This window comes from Protopterus annectens, chromosome 1.part1 (assembly GCF_019279795.1).
Source record: "Protopterus annectens isolate FY-2018-M chromosome 1.part1, PAN1.0, whole genome shotgun sequence".
Taxonomy (NCBI): domain Eukaryota; kingdom Metazoa; phylum Chordata; order Ceratodontiformes; family Protopteridae; genus Protopterus; species Protopterus annectens.
This window is the reverse complement of record NC_056726.1, coordinates 136,733,705-136,752,581: the sequence shown is the minus strand read 5'-3', so window position 1 is coordinate 136,752,581 and position 18,877 is coordinate 136,733,705. Positions and strand designations below refer to the sequence as shown.

General features: G+C 34.5%; 1 protein-coding gene across 1 annotated transcript in view; it reads left to right on the top strand.

Annotated features, from left to right (window-relative positions):
• Positions 1-18,877, top strand: part of LOC122814249 (triadin-like) — a 674,993-nt gene that overhangs the window by 48,532 nt on the left and 607,584 nt on the right. Inside the window, exon 3 of the mRNA XM_044086849.1 lies at positions 2,198-2,221. Coding sequence (XP_043942784.1) covers positions 2,198-2,221 — 24 coding nt within the window. The remainder of the gene's footprint in view (positions 1-2,197; positions 2,222-18,877) is intronic.

Below are 18,877 nucleotides of genomic sequence, written 5' to 3'. Positions count from 1 at the left end.
CCTATTCCACTGATTTTGAAACAGTCCAGGCTAGCTTCCCCCATCAGGAATATTATCCTACCTTCCCAGAGACCTTCCACCTAAAAGTTTTGTAGTAGTAAATGGAAAAGGTTTTCTTTCTGGGCTAAGAGCAGGAATCTGGACCCCTTTTCTGCTTTTGTGCCAGTTATTCTGTTTTTCATGTCCTTCATTTTCCAGGAAGGGGCAAATTTGTCTATGATTAAGCTTTAGCTGCCTGAGATTTTCAATTTTCATGAGAATAGTGAAACTACACTCTCTTCCAGACACTGTAAACCCTTCATGAATGTCATTTTCCTTCTAAGACTACCCATTAAGGATCCCTTGCCACCTTGGGATCTAATCTTAGTGCTGCAATCTCTGACAATCTCCTTCCTCGAGGCCTCCCAGGGTAAATTGTAGCTGGGGACTCTGTCCCTACTGTGAGGAATAATGACATGGATAACATCAGATAAAGAATTTTGTACTGACCATAACTTGTCATCTATGTTATTCTATGTCATTATTCTTCACATTTCCCTCCTGTCATCCCCCTTCCTTGTTGGATCATCTGAGGAAGTTGGAGTATTCTGGGTCTAGGACTATTTTCCTTTCTATCTTTTGGGTTGTAGTGATAGTGACTATGTTAGCAAACTCAATCTAAGGGTTAGAGGGCAACAGGGGATTATGGGAGAGGAGGAACTTGAGCCTTGGATCTGTCTAAGCTAAAGTTGCCGGCTCAAATCCAGTTTTGGATCCAAGACCCTACTTTGAGGAATAATGACATAGGATAACACAGATGCTAAGTTAGGGTGAGTACATAACTCTTTTCAGAAAATAAAAGTCCTGGAATCAGAGAGTAACATTTCAGTGAAATGAGTTTTCAGTAATTTGAGCTTTCAGCAATTTGGTTGAGGTGAATTGAAGTTCAGTGAAATGAGCTTTCAGTGAAACAAAGTATACCTATATATATATATATATATATATATATATATATATATATATATATATATGTGTGTGTGTGTGTGTGTGTGTGTGTGTGTGTGTGTGTGTGCATGCACACAAATATGTATATTTGTTTACGGATAGAGCACTATCAGTATTGACTGATTTCATGCTCAGCCCAGGTAAAATACAAAGCATTTTACTAATGAAAAATTAAGAAATCTAAGCAATGACAGAGTTGTTCAGACTAATAACATAGGAAAGCGCTGTGGATATACAGTCTGATGAAGAAACACAGTGCGATATACAATCCAGCAGAGTGTGCAAGATCTATATATATATATATATATATATATATATATATATATATATATATATATATATGTGTGTGGCTCTATGCTGATACATCGAAAGTACATCGGACACACTTTCGCAAAAGTGCATTTTGTCGAAAATGCACTTTCATAAACAAACAAAAAAAATTCACGAAAAAACTTAAAAAATTTAAACATTACTCACGTTTATGCAGGGAGGCATGCCCCCTGAACCACGAGACCCCCCGCTTTTATATTCTCTCTCCCAGATTGCACTACAGCGGGGAAAGGGAATATCCCCTTATCCCCGCTGTACCGTGATCTAAGCAACAGTTTGCTTAGTTGTACAATCAACAGTACAGTTGATGTACAACTAAATCTGCATGCAAACAACTGTTTGCTTAGTTACTTTGCAGCAAAAGTGCATTTTCGACAAAATGCACTTTTGTGAAAGTGAGATCGATCATGTATGTTTCGATGAAATGTACTTTCGATCATAAGATTAGGACCCATACATATATATATATATATATATATATATATATATTTCTAGTAAAGGTCTTACAACAACTACAAAAAAAGAATATGTTTTATTTGTTGTAGACTTACCTATTTACATCACCTCAGCTTGGCCTGAAGAGATTTTTACTCTCCCGTATGCAGTAAAGAATTACACAGTTATATGTCCATGATGGGTGGGGGTTGTCGTTGGGGTCAGTATGGGTATTATTACTTTATCTTAGGTATTTCAGTGAGTAGTGAGTAGACTGGTGTCCCAAGTATGAATGAAATTGCAAAACTGTAGATTGCAGTCTTCTAATAGTCATAAAAATTAGGGTTCAGAAGCAGTTAATCAGTCAGAATATAATTCTTCTTCAAATAATGGTATATATATATTTTTTTTCTGTGGTTCTCTGATGTTTCATTTTCTTCCTAAACAGAAAAAGAAAAGGAGAAGCCCAAAGGTATGAATGTCATTGAGTCTATTTTTCATTACTGGTTAATGATTCTAAATGATTAAATTATTTGTGAATGCACATATAATAAATAAATAGGCAACAAGCTTTCATTCAGCTTTGCACATGCAGTTATATGAAGTTTACTGGACTGGTACAATATAAGGAATGGTTTATTGTTTTTTTTTAAGCAATAGGATTCATGTTGACAATGAAACTTGTACTCTTACATGGCATTATATGACTTTGCTAAATTTACAGTAAAGGGGCTTATTTCAATAACATCTAAATGAAATTAAGGGTATCATTAGATTTATAAATGTGTTATACCTTTATTGAATCATCACTGATGAATTACAAAACAGCACTAAATCACCGAGTTGACAATCTACTCTGTGTGCTACTAAAATATTAGTTACACTATAAGGAATTGTCTACAATCTGGAATCAAATATGTATAAATGGTCAGTTTATAGCAATTACTAAAAATACACCGGTAATCCACTGCATTAGATTCCTGTACTGACCACATGAATTGCTGTCACCACCCTTACAGTTTACTAGGCAACTACTAATAAGTGACTTAAATAACTGGTTTTATGCCCTATGTTTGACATAGCTTGCTAATTACTTAAACTGGTGCATTTCCATTAAAAAAAACATACTAGTGCATTAAAACCACTGTTAATATTTTTAGATTGCATTTTAATTTCTTTTACCCCTAAATGGCCATCATGGAGAATGGTATAAACTGATGATTTTTCTTTTTCTCTCAGGGATATTTTTTGTTACTCTGGTCAGCCGTCTGATTGTCAAGTCTCTTTCTTGTTGCTCATTTGGACCATTTGTTTCTCATGGATACGGCCCATTTATTCTGCTGCAATCAAAGGTTGAACTGGCTGGGACTGGTGTCAACATCAGTGTAGTGGATATTTCTTTTTCTTTAAAAATCCTAAACAACCCCACAGTGTATACCCAGTGACTTGATCTAGTTTTTGAAATACAATGAAGATCCACAAGACCTGACTCTAACTTCCAAAACTGATGTGACCCCCTCGAGACACTCCTGTCTCATTGAAGCCAGTGCCAGTGCTTTCATGTGGTCAACAGTCTCTTCACGTGTTCTTCTGTGGGAATTTGTACCCCCGATATGCACTGACATGAGGAGAAGCAGTGCAAGAGACACATCATTCCTCCTTCCCACATGCCCATTCAAATGGATACACAAGCCACTAGTGGAACTCTGGTTGCCATGTTAGAGACAGGGCTGTATTTCCCCTATGCCTGCCAAGCTATAATTTGTCATAGGGTTTGTTTTTCTCCTTCATTAAACTTCGTATCCCCTTTTATTTTGCTGATAATCGTAGTTAGGACTTTATCCCTCTGATCTGATTAAGGAAACCACAGTAAAAATTGTCTCCAAAGCCAACTTCATGCTTCTTAAGATAGAAGTGGTGAACTTTATGACACCCATGCAGATGGACAATACAGTTAAAACTGCTGAAACCTACACAAATGCACTCTATAAGCACTTACACGAGTGCATGGATCATGCTATCCCAAACAGAACCAAGACGCTATCCTCTAAAAAAAGGAAGCCAATCTGGTGGTCCCCTGCCATAAACAAACTGTACAACAGAAGGAGGAAACTGTTGCAAAAGAGAGTAAAATCCCATGAGTGGAGGAGCTCCCGGGTCATCCTCAGTAAGAAGCTGAGATCCCTTATAAGATCCTCCAAAGCTAGCTATGAAAACAAAATACTAAATCCAAGGACAACCACAAAGCATTCTATAGCTATGTCAAGAATCTAGATGGCAACACCCAGATCTGCTCTGAGTTACAGCACAAAGGCACGAAAATTACAGAACCAACTTATAATGCCAACATCCTGGCAGATCAGTTCAGTGCTAACTTTACCCCCCCTCTCACCCCCTAAAGGGCTCATATCTATACAGGAAGAATGCAGAGTCCTTGTAATTACAACTACACAGGTAAAAGCTGCACTCTCTAAAGCCAAAAACACAGCATCCATGGGACCAGACAACATCCCAGGCTGCATTTTACATGAACTTCAGAACGAACTGGCTCCCCACTTAGCACCATGTTCAATAATAGCCTCGCATCAGTCTTTGTGCCCACTGAATGGTGCACAGCAACAGGTAACCCACTCCACAAAGGGAGAGCCACCACTGATCCTGGGAACTATCGACCTATTAGCCTGACGAGCCTGGTCTGCAAGGCCATGGAATGTATCATCATGGAACTCCTAAACAAAGATATTGGTAACCTCCAAACTCTGGATCCCACCCAGTTCGGGTTTGTGAAAGGCAGATCATGCCTCCTGAACCTGATCGACTTCTTTGAGGCAGTCAACAAAGCTGTGGATGAGGGTAAGGTGGTTCACACAGCCTATCTTGACCTCGCCAAGGCTTTCAACACCATCCCCCATTCTGGAATTATAGCTAAACTCACTAAACTAGGTATAAATCCCTACATCACAAGATGGGTTGCCAACTGGCTCACTGACAGAACCCACACTGTAAAAGTTGCAGACACCAAATGTGACCTCAAAGCAGTGACAAGTGGAATACCACAGGGTTCCATCCTGGGACCTCTCCTGTTTGGTATCTACTTCTCTGAAGTACAGGCTAACACAGAAGGCCTCTGGCTAATGAAGTTCTCAGATGACTGCAAACTAGGAGCCATAGTCAAGTCCCCAAATGATGTGGACATCCTACAGAAGGGCCTCACTGAGACAGATGCCTGGTGTCAAAGCCATGGCCTCAAGCTCAATGCCAAAAAGTGCAGTGTCATCCCCTTTGGTAAAAACTCTGTACCCATGAACTACCACATAGGCAGCAATCTATGTAACACCAAATGCGTGCTAAGAGACGTTGGGACTCAGGTGGACAGTAGTCTCACCTTTGATAGTCGCATTGCCACAGTAGTCAGGAAGTTCTTCTACGTGGTACACCTCATCATAAAAGGGTTCTCATCCAGGAAAAAAGAGGTCATTGTTCCCCTCTACTCGTCACTCATTAGACCCATTATAGAGTACAATGCTCCTTTTGGAATGTACCTCACAAGACATCTGCAGCAGCTGGAAAGGCCACAGAAGTACCTCACAAAGAGAATTACTGGCCTCAAACAAATGCCCTACACTGACCACCTCAAAAAACTCCAGCTTTACTCCATAGCATATCGCCTACTCTGAGGTGATCTCTGTCTAACATATAAAGCTATGTCAAACCCAGAGCTGTTGGACATGCTACACCTAAAGAAATCCCAATCCCTCTGAGCTACACTCTCTAGGGACCTAAACCTTGTCACCACAATAAACAGGTCATGCTGGAGGGATAGATTCCTGTCCCAGGGATTTCCTATACTCTGGAACAAGCTACCCATCTATGTCAAGCAAAGTTCTTCATTAGCACTCTTCAAGAAAAATCTTGATGAGTGGATGGGAAATAGGAAATACACCCTAGGGATCATTTCTGTGTCTATGCTGGACAGTGGCACAGGAAAATAACTTTCTTGGGTGGCATAAGCTATGGAACCTTGCTGGTTAGACTTACGTAGGCCCTTGAGCCAATAGCCTAGTACCTACCTATGAACCTATAAACCTATGAATCCAACCAAGCAGGCTTTTATTGGAGGTTTTGTCTTAATCCTACAGTAAAGTTTGTAACCTCTTTATATGTCTCATCTTACACATATGGATGTGTTCTTCCTGATTAAATGCAGTGATAACATTCTGATTCTTCAAAGAGATGATATAGTTTGCAGTATTCATTTTATTTTATTTTCATAGTGTCTTTAATTTATGCATAAAAGCAACACTTCTCTGGCTGACAATGACAGCATTGAAGCTTATCTAACTTATCTCTGTTCTTTACCTAAAGATTTAAGCAAAACGTCTTTAAACTCCTTACATCATACTTTCACTTTGGCTGCTAATTTGTGCACTTAGCTGACCTTCGAAATACACTTTCAAGATGTAAATCTGTAGGAGGCATACATCTCCAGTGCTCCTGATTTCCATGGACATCCCTGATTTTGTCTCAAAATTTTGCTCTGTCCCTCTTGAACATAATGATTTTTTTAGTAACAGTGGCACATTACAGTCAACACATAATGACAATAATTATTCTTACAGACTTCTTTTACTTCAAAAATGCATTAATGCCCTTTTATTTTGTTAATTTTCTTTATCATTGTTACCACCAACACTTGAAAAGTATGCCTGATTTTGGAGCCTTTGTTCCTGGTTAATTTTGCCTTTGGAGCTGGTTCTGAAATTAAGGCATTGAGAGCTATGGCAGGGGATGACTAGTAAGAACTATATACAATAGTATATCTATCCTAGCTAGGCCATGCAAGCTGAGGCATATTCCTTCCTGTAACAATGTCAGATTTGGACGAGCAAACAAAAAGTACCTGTAAGATGTGTGACAGGGAAAATGGAAGTGAAGAAATTAAAAGGCACCAATGGATTTTAGGGCATTAAATAACATCTATGTTATATAATGCAGAAAAAAAAGACTAAGATGAGGTTACTGTAGTGGAGGTTGGAGTTTTACCCAGAAATAGTAATAAATTGGCTAATACTTATGAATAAAAAGCTAGAGAAAATATCAGAACTAATGTTCCATGTTTAATTTCGGACACAAAGAACCAAATTAATAATGGTTTAATATTTTATTCCTTGTAACTGTAAACAGTATTTGTTCTGCTGTTACTATAGTTCGAAATGATCTTTAATCCTTAGCCAGCACACTTTTCAATCAATCATATAAAAGTCCATAGTATCAGAATGATAGTACTATGGGTTTATAGAACTTAAATAGTGGTATATCAGCTATTATTATGATCTTTAAATGCCCTTTGTTTGGTTTAAGTTAGACTATGTGCCTCTAGACCAAGATCCTGTAGTACTTTTTGGTCTGATTATCAGAGCTGCAATGGGCCTAATTAGTGATTCTGAGCAAGTTTCTTATTTTATTTTTATTTATTATTTTATTTGACATTTGTTAACTGGATTGGTCCAAATGAGCTAGAAGCCCATTTTCAGTGGAGACCCAAGGAGAGAAGCTCCAATATATTTACAAAAAAATTCACAATAAGCACTTAGAGAATATATAAAAAGTAATTAGTGTGCAATAGTACAACAAAGAATATATATATGACCTACTACTTTAACAGTTGAAAGTAAGAGACAAAACTGATGAAGACAATATCATAAGTATCTCAATAATATTAATAATAATAATAATAATAATAATAATAATAATAAATATGATACAGTGCAAAAGAATTCAGATGCAAGCCTACACAGATTACACTGTTTTAGAAGAAGAATATGCAGTGGATGCCCAGTTGTGAGATAGCCTGAGTAGAGAACGCAACTAAATGAAGGGAGTAAGAAGAAGGGAAAGAGAGGCTGTGGAGTTGATAATAGAGATAGAGAAATGAGACGAAACATTGAGGTGAGGTTGAAAAGGATGGGGTTGGATAGGAAGGCTCCTGGCATGGACAGATCCTTTAGCTTAGGAGGAAGAGTTTAAGTTGCTTTTTGAACTGCGAAATATTAGAGGTGTCTCTAATGGAGTAAGGAAGTTTATTCCAAGCTGAAGGCACATTGTAGAGATGTTAACCTATATTTCTATTAGGTTTATGTATGTAGGGAGGGGAAAGCAGTAGGCTTGTAAAGGATGGAGTGGATGATATGAAGTTGTGGTATAAGAAGTTGGTGGGGGAGTTCAGGCCATTGCAAATGTACAATGCAGTGGTGGGCTCTGTAAGGTTGGCTTGTGGTAAATCTGGTGATTTTATTATAAGTCTGTTCAAGTTGTGAGATTAATGTGGATTGAGGGCTTGTGAGGATGGTAGCAACATAAAGGAGACCAGGAAATAGAAATGCTGTAGGTAGGGATAGTTTAGCTTCAGGGGTAAGGAATTATTTGTTTCGATACAGTAGTCCTAATTTTTCATGAGTCTTTTTAATACACTGGTGAATATGTTAGTCAAATTTAAGCTGGTCATCTATTACAGTGCCTAGAAGATTTGTGTGAGTGTCAGCTTTGATGATGGTGTTATCAAGTGAGGAGATGGTAAAGGAAGATTTGTGGTCAGAGAGTGATTTAGGAAGGAAGAGTAATAATTTAATTTTTCTTATTATTTAGGATCATTGAACCATTTTTCGACGGAGTTAAATGTGTTTTGGGTGAAGGAAAAGAGATGAGATATGCTATTAGAGGAGGTGATGAGGGTGGAGTCATCTGCGTATTGGATGAAAGCAGAGTGTTGGCAGGCAGAGTAGAGATTATTGGTAAAGAACCCGGAAATGTTCCTGGATTGCATCAAGAAAAGGGGCTGTGTGTATTCAGTGTGTATACCTGGTTAATATGTATTTTTTTAACTTGGCCATTATGGTGTCTTTATTGCTTTATTGCTGATATTTCTATTTAACAGTATACATTCATAGTTACTTATGATGTTATTAATCCATGACGTTCTTCAGTAGCCTAGCCATGTATACCTAAGAGGTTTATTAGTCCTTGTATTTTAGGAATAACCAAAGCTGAGCAGACATTTCCATGCTACCATAATCCATGAGGGCAAGAGTGCTAATTTGGAGACAAACTTGCATTGCCCCATCCATTTATCCTGGTTACTCTTGAATAAAGTAAGACATATACTTTGCTTTATGAGAAAAGGAAGACAATTCCTGACAAGTGCTATTCTCTGTGAAATATACTCACCCCTCCAGCATGTTCTGCTTAATTAAGATCTCTTGAATAGGTGTTTCTAAGAGTTTTGGACTTGTGGTTGTGCAGTAGGTCTGAAAGGATGGAGCCAGTAGAGACTCTATAAGTGAGGCCGAGATTGGCTATCAGTAGTTTGTACAATGCCAAGAAAATGAACAATCATTTGAGACAGTCAGTATAGGTTGTGTAATTAAGGCCTTTTATTTTCTTGGTGAGGAAGTGTTGCAGTCATTCAAGTTGTGCCAAGTGTTTGGACATCTGCATACCAAAAGGGACATTGCAATCTATGATTCGGCCTAATATTTGCAGAATAGAATAGTATATTCACCTACCTGGACTTGTATGCCATACACTTATAAATAAGCTATGCAATGAAAAGGACTTTTTTACAATAGTGGATACATGACAATCGAAGGACAGCTCATTATCTACATTGGATCCCAGGTTCCTAACTACTGGACTGATTCTCAGGAGTATGTTGTTGATGTGATAGTTATGGGAAATAACATACTTCTTGAAGTGTATTATTACACATTCTTGGTGCTTAGTTTTAAGCCATGGTTTTGACACCAAGTATTTGTTTGGGAAAGGCCCCGCTGGATGATCTTGGCATCTTCTGAGGAGTTTATAATGTGGCCAAGTTCACAGTAATCTGCAAACTTGGTCAGCCATAAGCCCTTAACATCATCTATGACCTCTGAGAAGTAAATCCTAAAGAGAAGAGACCTAATAACCAAACCCTGAGATACACAGCTAGTGACATGTTGTTTATTTCAGAACCTTCTTCTTTGTTGTTTTTATTTTTTCTCAGCTATTTTTTTCTTCTTTTTCTACTACTTCTAAAATTTCTTATCTTTGTTCATTTTCTTCTGTTTCCATCTATATTCTCCATAGAATATAAACTATTATTCTATCAATTTTCTTCACTTCTTATTTTTTCATAATATCCATACTCTGACATATTCATATTTATATGTCTATTTTATCCAAACCTTTCAATATGTTGTTTTTGCATATTTCTCCCCATAATGTTTTTACTCTAATACATTTCAAAAAAACATTTTTCATTGTTTCAAGTTCTCCACAATGAATTTCTCTACAATTAATTCATGTCCTTTCTTGTTTTCTTTTATAAGGCATATTAGCCTTGACAGGTAATTTACCTATTGATAATCTCCACAGAAAATCTTTACTTTCATGTATCTTTTTACACCACATGCATCTCATTCTAATAGCTTTCTTCTTTTTGATCTCTAAATATTTCCAAGGAAAAAGGAAATAGTGTTCTTTCATAATATTTAAATACCATTCTTTCCTATTTTTTCAGTTGTATTCACTTTTAATTTCCATAAGAATATTTTGTTTTGATATTCCTTTTTTTTCTTCATACATATAGTTTTTCAATCTTTTTCTTATCTCCATTTTTTCCAAAAGTACGTATATTTATCATAAAACATATGTTCTATCAGATTCTTATTCACTTTTTGTAACTTGTTAAAGCTTTATATAGGTTCAGTGAAGCTGAAAGAAAAATTGAGTTTATTAACCCCAATCCTCCACCTTCTTCCTTTACATACAAAATTCCCATTTTCACTGGATTCAGTCTGGATTCCCATATGAATGAAAATATTATAGAAGTTATTTCTTTTTTATAATTATTTGATATTATGTATATACTTGCTGCATAAGCTAACTTACGTATTAAGATGACATTTATCAAGTACACTTTTTTCTTATATGCTAACTTATAAGATTTCCAAAATATGCATATGTCTTTTATTTCTTGAATAATTTTCTCCCATTGTTTTTGAATACATTCCATTTTCCAAATCCTGTTACTGGGATATCTATACCCTCTCTATTAAACTGTATATCTCTTATATTACTTGTGAATCCAAATCATTTACTTTTTTCTTTAATTATACATAATCCAGTTTGCTTTAACTCTTTCTTTTATTGCCTCCTTCATCCCTTCTTTGTATTTAGTGATTAATATTATGTCATCTGCATATGTAAATATTATTGGTAATAGTATTTCTTCCATTATCTTATATCCTGTTGTATCTATTATTCTATTTATTTTACAGATGATTATATTCATTACTAAAGCAAATATGATTCTGCATGCTGGGCATCCTTGTTTTATTCTGCATCCAATTTTGATTTCTTCACTTAGCCATGCATTTATAATTATTCTAATATTATTTCTTTCATATATAGACATAATTAACTTAATAATTCTCTCACATATGTTATAAGCTCCTAATATGCCCCATAATGCTTCACATTGTATTTTATCCAATGCCTTACTTAAGTCTCCTATCATGATTTTAGGTTCTACCTTTCGATTTATAATATTGTCTATTAGTTCCCTTACTATCCAGAATAATTCTTGATTTCCTTTGCCTTTTCTATCGAATATTGTTTGTTCAAGCAATTTATCTACTTTAGTTGTTAATATTTTATTATTCTCATAAATGTCTTATAATCCATATTATTCAATACTATTGGTCCTCAATTTCTAAATCCTTTTTGTCTACTTTTTTCCCAAATAAAATTCATAATTCCCATACATATCTGTCTAGCTGTTATACCTTTCTTTAACCATTCATTTAATACTTCCACAAAAAGGATTTTTTTGCCAGTTTTCCATATCATCATACATATATTTAGTACCGTCCAATCCTATAGCTGTATCCATATTAATGTCTTTTAATACATCATTTAGTTCTTCTTCACTTATATTATTTTTCAGATTTTCATTATCCTCTTTTTTTAGCTTTTTAACTATCCATTTCTGCTTTACTGTTGCGTCTTTTTAAACAAAATTCTGTTCTGTATGCTTTTTAATTACCTTACATATTCCTTCTTGTCTTCTTGTTTTATCTACTTCATTATTCTTTGCTTCTCTTATTAGTCTTTTATTCTCTTTTACTAATTTACTCAAGTATGGTGACACTTCTTCTTTCTTTCCTTGCAGACAGTTGTTGTTGTTGTGGATTTCGGCTTATCCCGGTTAGAGGGTCGCTACAGCGGAACTCCGGTCAGCTAATGTTTGGTAGTGGATTTTTACGTGCCGAGTTACCAGCCCTGATGCACAACCTTCAATGAAGGCACGCCCATTCACGTATGCCTCCATGCAGAAGACGCTCTAGCTGAGAATCGAATGGGACAAGGTCTTGCTGTGAGGCGACAATGCTACCGCAGCACCACTACCGCGGGGCTTTCCTTGTAGAGAGTATCTTTGTTTATACAACAATCCCTTATTTTTTTCTTGATTTATATCATATATTTATTTTTGTTTTTCAAAAAGATTCCTGATATTTCTTATTATTTCCAAAATACTTCTTGAATTGACTATTTATATATTAATTTTTTCAGCTTCTTTTTTTCATTTTGACATTCTGAAAAGCATTTTTTGTATCTTTCTTTAAAGCGCATCCACCAACTTGGATAAGTTTTATAAAATGTTCTCATATATGTATGATCTTGCCATAATTTTTTATTTATTTTCTAACATCTTTAGTTAAGTCTTTTTCATTGTCTTTTAACACCTTTTCCTATTTTTATATAGCCTCTGTTGTCATATACCTCTATCCATATAGCTATATGATCTGTAAACAACTGTCTTTTTTACCCATTTCTGTAATATTTTCAAACTTTCTGATACTATAAAATAGTCAATTTCCATTTTTCTCCTCCTCTACAAGTCCAGTGTTTATTTTCCCGTATGTATAACTTTCCATTTTTCAATACCTCTTGTATTGTTTTAACATCATTACTTTTTTCCCTGTCCTTGAATTTCAAATAAAGTCTCCCCCTATTATTATATCCATATTAATACCTACATAATTTAGAGTTTTTTAAACATTATTTATTTTTCTTTTTTGTAACATATGCATATAATGCAATAACTCTATAAACCTTTGCTTTGTATCTTAAATCTAAAACCATTATTCTCCCTATTTCGACTAATTTGAAATCTAAAATTTTAATGTTTTCTTTACATATTATACCTATTCCAGAACATCTGCCCTTTCCCATATTCCAAATAAGTATTCCAACCCATAAAATTTCAGTTTGTAATCTTTCTTCTTCTTCTGTCAAAATCCTGGTATCTTCTAATATAATAATATGCATGTCCATTGATGCATATCATTTTAAAATGCCCATTTTTTTCTTTTAATATTGTTTGTACTATTCACATTTAAAGCTAAAATTTTCAGCTTTTAAATTATATTATTATTGTTTCTATCTCATTCCTTGCTGATTTTGCTCTTTCACAATTACACTTTTATATTTTATGTTTATAATACCAGCTGTATTAACATCTCTGCGTGTGCACATGTCTGATCTGAATTATTTATGCTGTTACAGATATTATGATATTTAGAAGCACACGCTGTACAAGTTTTAGATGTAGCTTTTTGGATGATTATTTTTGTGCATTTATAATTATGCTAAATAGCTGATGTGTAGATATTAATATCTTTATTAATTTGATCCCTATTTTAAGCATGTATTTATACGTACAAGTGTCTTAAATGGGATTGTATCTTTCATTAAATATGCGTGCCATTTTTGTTACTAGTATGCATATAAGTAGCAGTATTTATAGGAAAATAGTATGTAATTCTGAAACACTTTATTTGCTGCAGATTGTCTATGAGATGGTTACATAGATATTCAAAATATTTTAAAACATTTTGAATGTTAAATGCAGCAGTTAAAGCAGGGTAAAATGTTATTTCAGAATATGTCTACAAAATGTCTGCATACATATTTTAAATATTTTAAATGATTTAAAACTTTTTTAAAATATTTTATAATATTTTATATGTAGTAGGATGTGGCATCAGAGTTGTTTGTAGCGCTTACTACAAAAAGTCATGTCACTTTAAATATTTTATATATAACAGGATGTGACATCAGAGTTGACTTCAGTATGTCCAAACAGGATGTGACATCAGTAGTTGACTTTAGCATTTTGCTATAAAAGGGATGCTAGTATGTTTGTTTGTTAGTGGCCTGATGAAGATTCGTTGAAAGCGCTAGCCCTGTGTTTTAATTATTCTAATAAACGCGGGTTTCTACTGGATGCTTGATTTATTTTTACATGCTAGCTGCGTGTTTTTTCTACAAGCTATTGCCCAATGGATGAGTAGGTTCGAATGAACACTCTATGGTGATTTTGACTCTTGTTTATTGGATTAAGAGTTCGCAAAGTAAAGCAGTTTATAGTTTACAGCTTCGTTTCTCTTTGTGGAACATTTGGTTACCTTCTGTGACTGACTTGAACTGAACACAGCAAGTATACTTCCCACTATTTAAGCCTGTTTTTTTGTTGTACTATAGTTCTATTAGGTTTATGTATGTAGGGAGGGGCAAGCAGTAGGCTTGTAAAGGATGGAGTGGATGATATGAAGTTGTGGTATAAGAAGTTGGTGGGGGGAGTTCAGGCCATTGCAAATGTGCAATGCAGTGGTGGGCTCTGTAAGGTTGGCTTGTGGTAAATCTGGTGATTTTATTATAGGTCTGTTCAAGTTGTGAGATTAATGTGGATTGCGGGCTTGTGAGGATGGTAGCAACATAAAGGAGACCAGGAAATAGAAATGCTGTAGGTAGGGATAGTTTAGCTTCAGGGGTAAGGAATTATTTGTTTCGATACAGTAGTCCTAATTTTTCATGAGTCTTTTTAATACACTGGTGAATATGTTAGTCAAATTTAAGCTGGTCATCTATTACAGTGCTTAGAAGTTTTGTGTGAGTGTCAGCTTTGATGATGGTGTTATCAAGTGAGGAGATGGTAAAGGAAGATTTGTGGTCAGAGAGTGATTTAGGAAGGAAGAGTAATAATTAATTTTTTCTTATTATTTAGGATCATTGAACCATTTTTCGACGGAGTTAAATGTGTTTTGGGTGAAAGAAAGGAGATAAGATATGCTATTAGAGGAGGTGATGAGGGTGGAGTCATCTGCGTATTGGATGAAAGCAGAGTGTTGGCAGGCAGAGTAGAATTATTGGTAAAGAACCCGGAAATGTTCCTGGATTTCATCAAGAAAAGGGGCTGTGTGTATTCAGTGTGTATACCTGGTTAATATATATTTTTTTAACTTGGCCATTATGGTGTCTTTATTGCTTTATTGCTGATATTTCTATTTAACAGTATACATTCATAGTTACTTATGAGGCTATTAATCCATGACGTTCTTCAGTAGCCTAGCCATGTATACCTAAGAGGTTTATTAGTCCTTGTATTTTAGGAATAACCAAAGCTGAGCAGACATTTCCATGCTACCATAATCCATGAGGGGCAAGAGTGCTAATTTGGAGACAAACTTGCATTGTCCCATCCATTTATCCTGGTTACTCTTGAATAAAGTAAGACATATACTTTGCTTTATGAGAAAAGGAAGACAATTCCTGACAAGTGCTATTCTCTGTGAAATATACTCATCCCTCCAGCATGTTCTGCTTAATTAAGATCTCTTGAATAGGTGCTTCTAAGATTTTTGGACTTGTGGTTGTGCAGTAGGTCTGAAAGGATGGGGCCAGTAGAGACTCTATAAGTGAGGCCGAGATTGGCTATCAGTAGTTTGTACAATGCCAAGAAAATGAACAATCATTTGAGACAGTCAGTATAGGTTGTGTAATTAAGGCCTTTTATTTTCCTGGTGAGGAAGTGTTGCAGTCATTCAAGTTGTGCCAAGTGTTTGGACATCTGCATACCAAAAGGGACATTGCAATCTATGATTCGGCCTAATATTTGCAGAATAGAATAGTATATTCACCTACCTGGACTTGTATGCCATACACTTATAAATAAGCTATGCAATGAAAAGGACTTTTTTACAATAGTGGATACATGACAATTGAAGGACAGCTCATTATCTGCATTGGATCCCAGGTTCCTAACTACTGGACTGATTCTCAGGAGTATGTTGTTGATGTGATAGTTATGGGAAATAACATACTTCTTGAAGTGTATTATTACACATTCTTGGTGCTTAGTTTTAAGCCATGGTTTTGACACCAAGTATTTGTTTGGGAAAGGCCCCGCTGGATGATCTTGGCATCTTCTGAGGAGTTTATAATGTGGCCAAGTTCACAGTAATCTGCAAACTTGGTCAGCCATAAGCTCTTAACATCATCTATGACCTCTGAGAAGTAAATCCTAAAGAGAAGAGACCTAATAACCAAACCCTGAGATACACAGCTAGTGACATGTTTATTTCAGAACCTTCTTCTTTGTTGTTTTTATTTTTTCTCAGCTATTTTTTTCTTCTTTTTCTACTACTTCTAAAATTTCTTATCTTTGTTCATTTTCTTCTGTTTCCATCCATATTCTCCATAGAATATAAACTATTATTCTATCAATTTTCTTCACTTCTTATTTTTTCATAATATCCATACTCTGACATATTCATATTTATATGTCTATTTTATCCAAACCTTTCAATATGTTGTTTTTGCATATTTCTCCCCATAATGTTTTTACTCTAATACATTTCAAAAAAACATTTTTCATTGTTTCAAGTTCTCCACAATGAATTTTTCTACAATTAATTCATGTCCTTTCTTGTTTTCTTTTATAAGGCATATTAGCCTTGACAGGTAATTTACCTATTGATAATCTCCACAGAAAATCTTTACTTTCATGTATCTTTTTACACCACATGCATCTCATTCTAATAGCTTTCTTCTTTTTGATCTCTAAATGTTTCCAAGGAAAAAGGAAATAGTGTTCTTTCATAATATTTAAATACCATTCTTTCCTATTTTTTCAGTTGTATTCACTTTAATTTCCATAAGAATATTTTGTTTTGATATTCCTTTTTTTCTTCATACATATAGTTTTTCAATCTTTTTCATATCTCCATTTTTTCCAAAAGTACTTATATTTATCATAAAACATATGTTCTATCAGATTCTTATTCACTTTTTGTAACTTGTTAAAGCTTTATATAGGTTCAGTGAAGCTGAAAGAAAAACTGAGTTTATTAACCCCAATCCTCCACCTTCTTCCTTTACATACAAAATTCCCATTTTCACTGGATTCAGTCTGGATTCCCATATGAATGAAAATATTATAGAAGTTATTTCTTTTTTATAATTATTTGATATTATGTATATACTTGCTGCATAAGCTAACTTACGTATTAAGATGACATTTATCAAGTACACTTTTTTCTTATATGCTAACTTATAAGATTTCCAAAATATGCATATGTCTTTTATTTCTTGAATAATTTTCTCCCATTGTTTTTGAATATATTCCATTTTCCAAATCCTGTTACTGGGATATCTATACCCTCTCTATTAAACTGTATATCTCTTATATTACTTGTGAATGCAAATCATTAACTTTTTTCTTCAATTATACATAATCCAGTTTGCTTTAACTCTTTCTTTTATTGCCTCCGTCATCCCTTCTTTGTATTTAGTGATTAATATTATGTCATCTGCATATGTAAATATTATTGGTAATAGTATTTCTTCCATTATCTTATATCCTGTTGTATCTATTATTCTATTTATTTTACAGATGATTATATTCATTACTAAAGCAAATATGATTCTGCATGCTGGGCATCCTTGTTTTATTCTGCATCCAATTTTGATTTCTTCACTTAGCCATGCATTTATAATTATTCTAATATTATTTCTTTCATATATAGACTTGATTAATTTAATAATTCTCTCACATATGTTATAAGCTCCTAATATGCCCCATAATGCTTCATATTGTATTTTATCCAATGCCTTACTTAAGTCTCCTATCATGATTTTAGGTTCTACTTTTCGATTTATAATATTGTCTATTAGTTACCTTACTATCCAGAATAATTCTTGATTTCCTTTGCCTTTTCTATCGAATATTGCTTGTTCAAGCAATTTATCTACTTTAGTTGTTAATATTTTATTATTCTCATAAATGTCTTATAATCCATATTATTCAATACTATTGGTCCCCAATTTTTAAATCCTTTTTGTCTACTTTTTTCCCAAATAAAATGCATAATTCCCATACATATCTGTCTAGCTGTTATACCTTTCTTTAACCATTCATTTAATACTTCCACAAAAAGGATTTTTTTGCCAGTTTTCCATATCATCATACATATATTTAGTACCGTCCAATCCTATAGCTGAATCCATATTAATGTCTTTTAATACATCATTTAGTTCTTCTTCACTTATATTATTTTTCAGATTTTCATTATCCTCTTTTTTTAGCTTTTTAACTATCCATTTCTGCTTTACTGTTGCGTCTTTTTAAACAAAATTCTGTTCTGTATGCTTTTTAATTACCTTACATATTCCTTCTTGTCTTCTTGTTTTTTCTACTTCATTATTCTTTGCTTCTCTTATTAGTCTTTTATTCTTTTTTACTAATTTACTCAAGTATGGTGATACTTCTTCTTTCTTTCCTTGTAGACAGTTGTTGTTGTTGTGTATTTCGGCTTATCTCGGTTAGAGGGTCGCCAAAATGGAACTCTGGTCCGCTAATGTTTGGTAGTGGATTTTTATGTGCCGAGTTACCAGCCCTGATGCACAACCTTCAATGAAGGCACGCCCATTCACGTATGCCTCCATGCAGAAGACGCTCTAGCTGAGAATCGAACGGGACAACGTCTTGCTGTGAGGCGACAACGCTACCGCAGCACCACTACCGTGGGGCTTTCCTTGTAGACAGTATCTTTGTTTATACAACAATCCTTTATTTTTTTCTTGATTTATATCATATATTTATTTTTGTTTTTCAAAAAGATTCCTGATATCTCTTATTATTTCCAAAATACTTCTTGAATTGACTATTTATATATTATTTTTTTCAGCTTCTTTTTTCATTTTGACATTCTGAAAAGCATTTTTTGTATCTTTCTTTAAAGCGCAT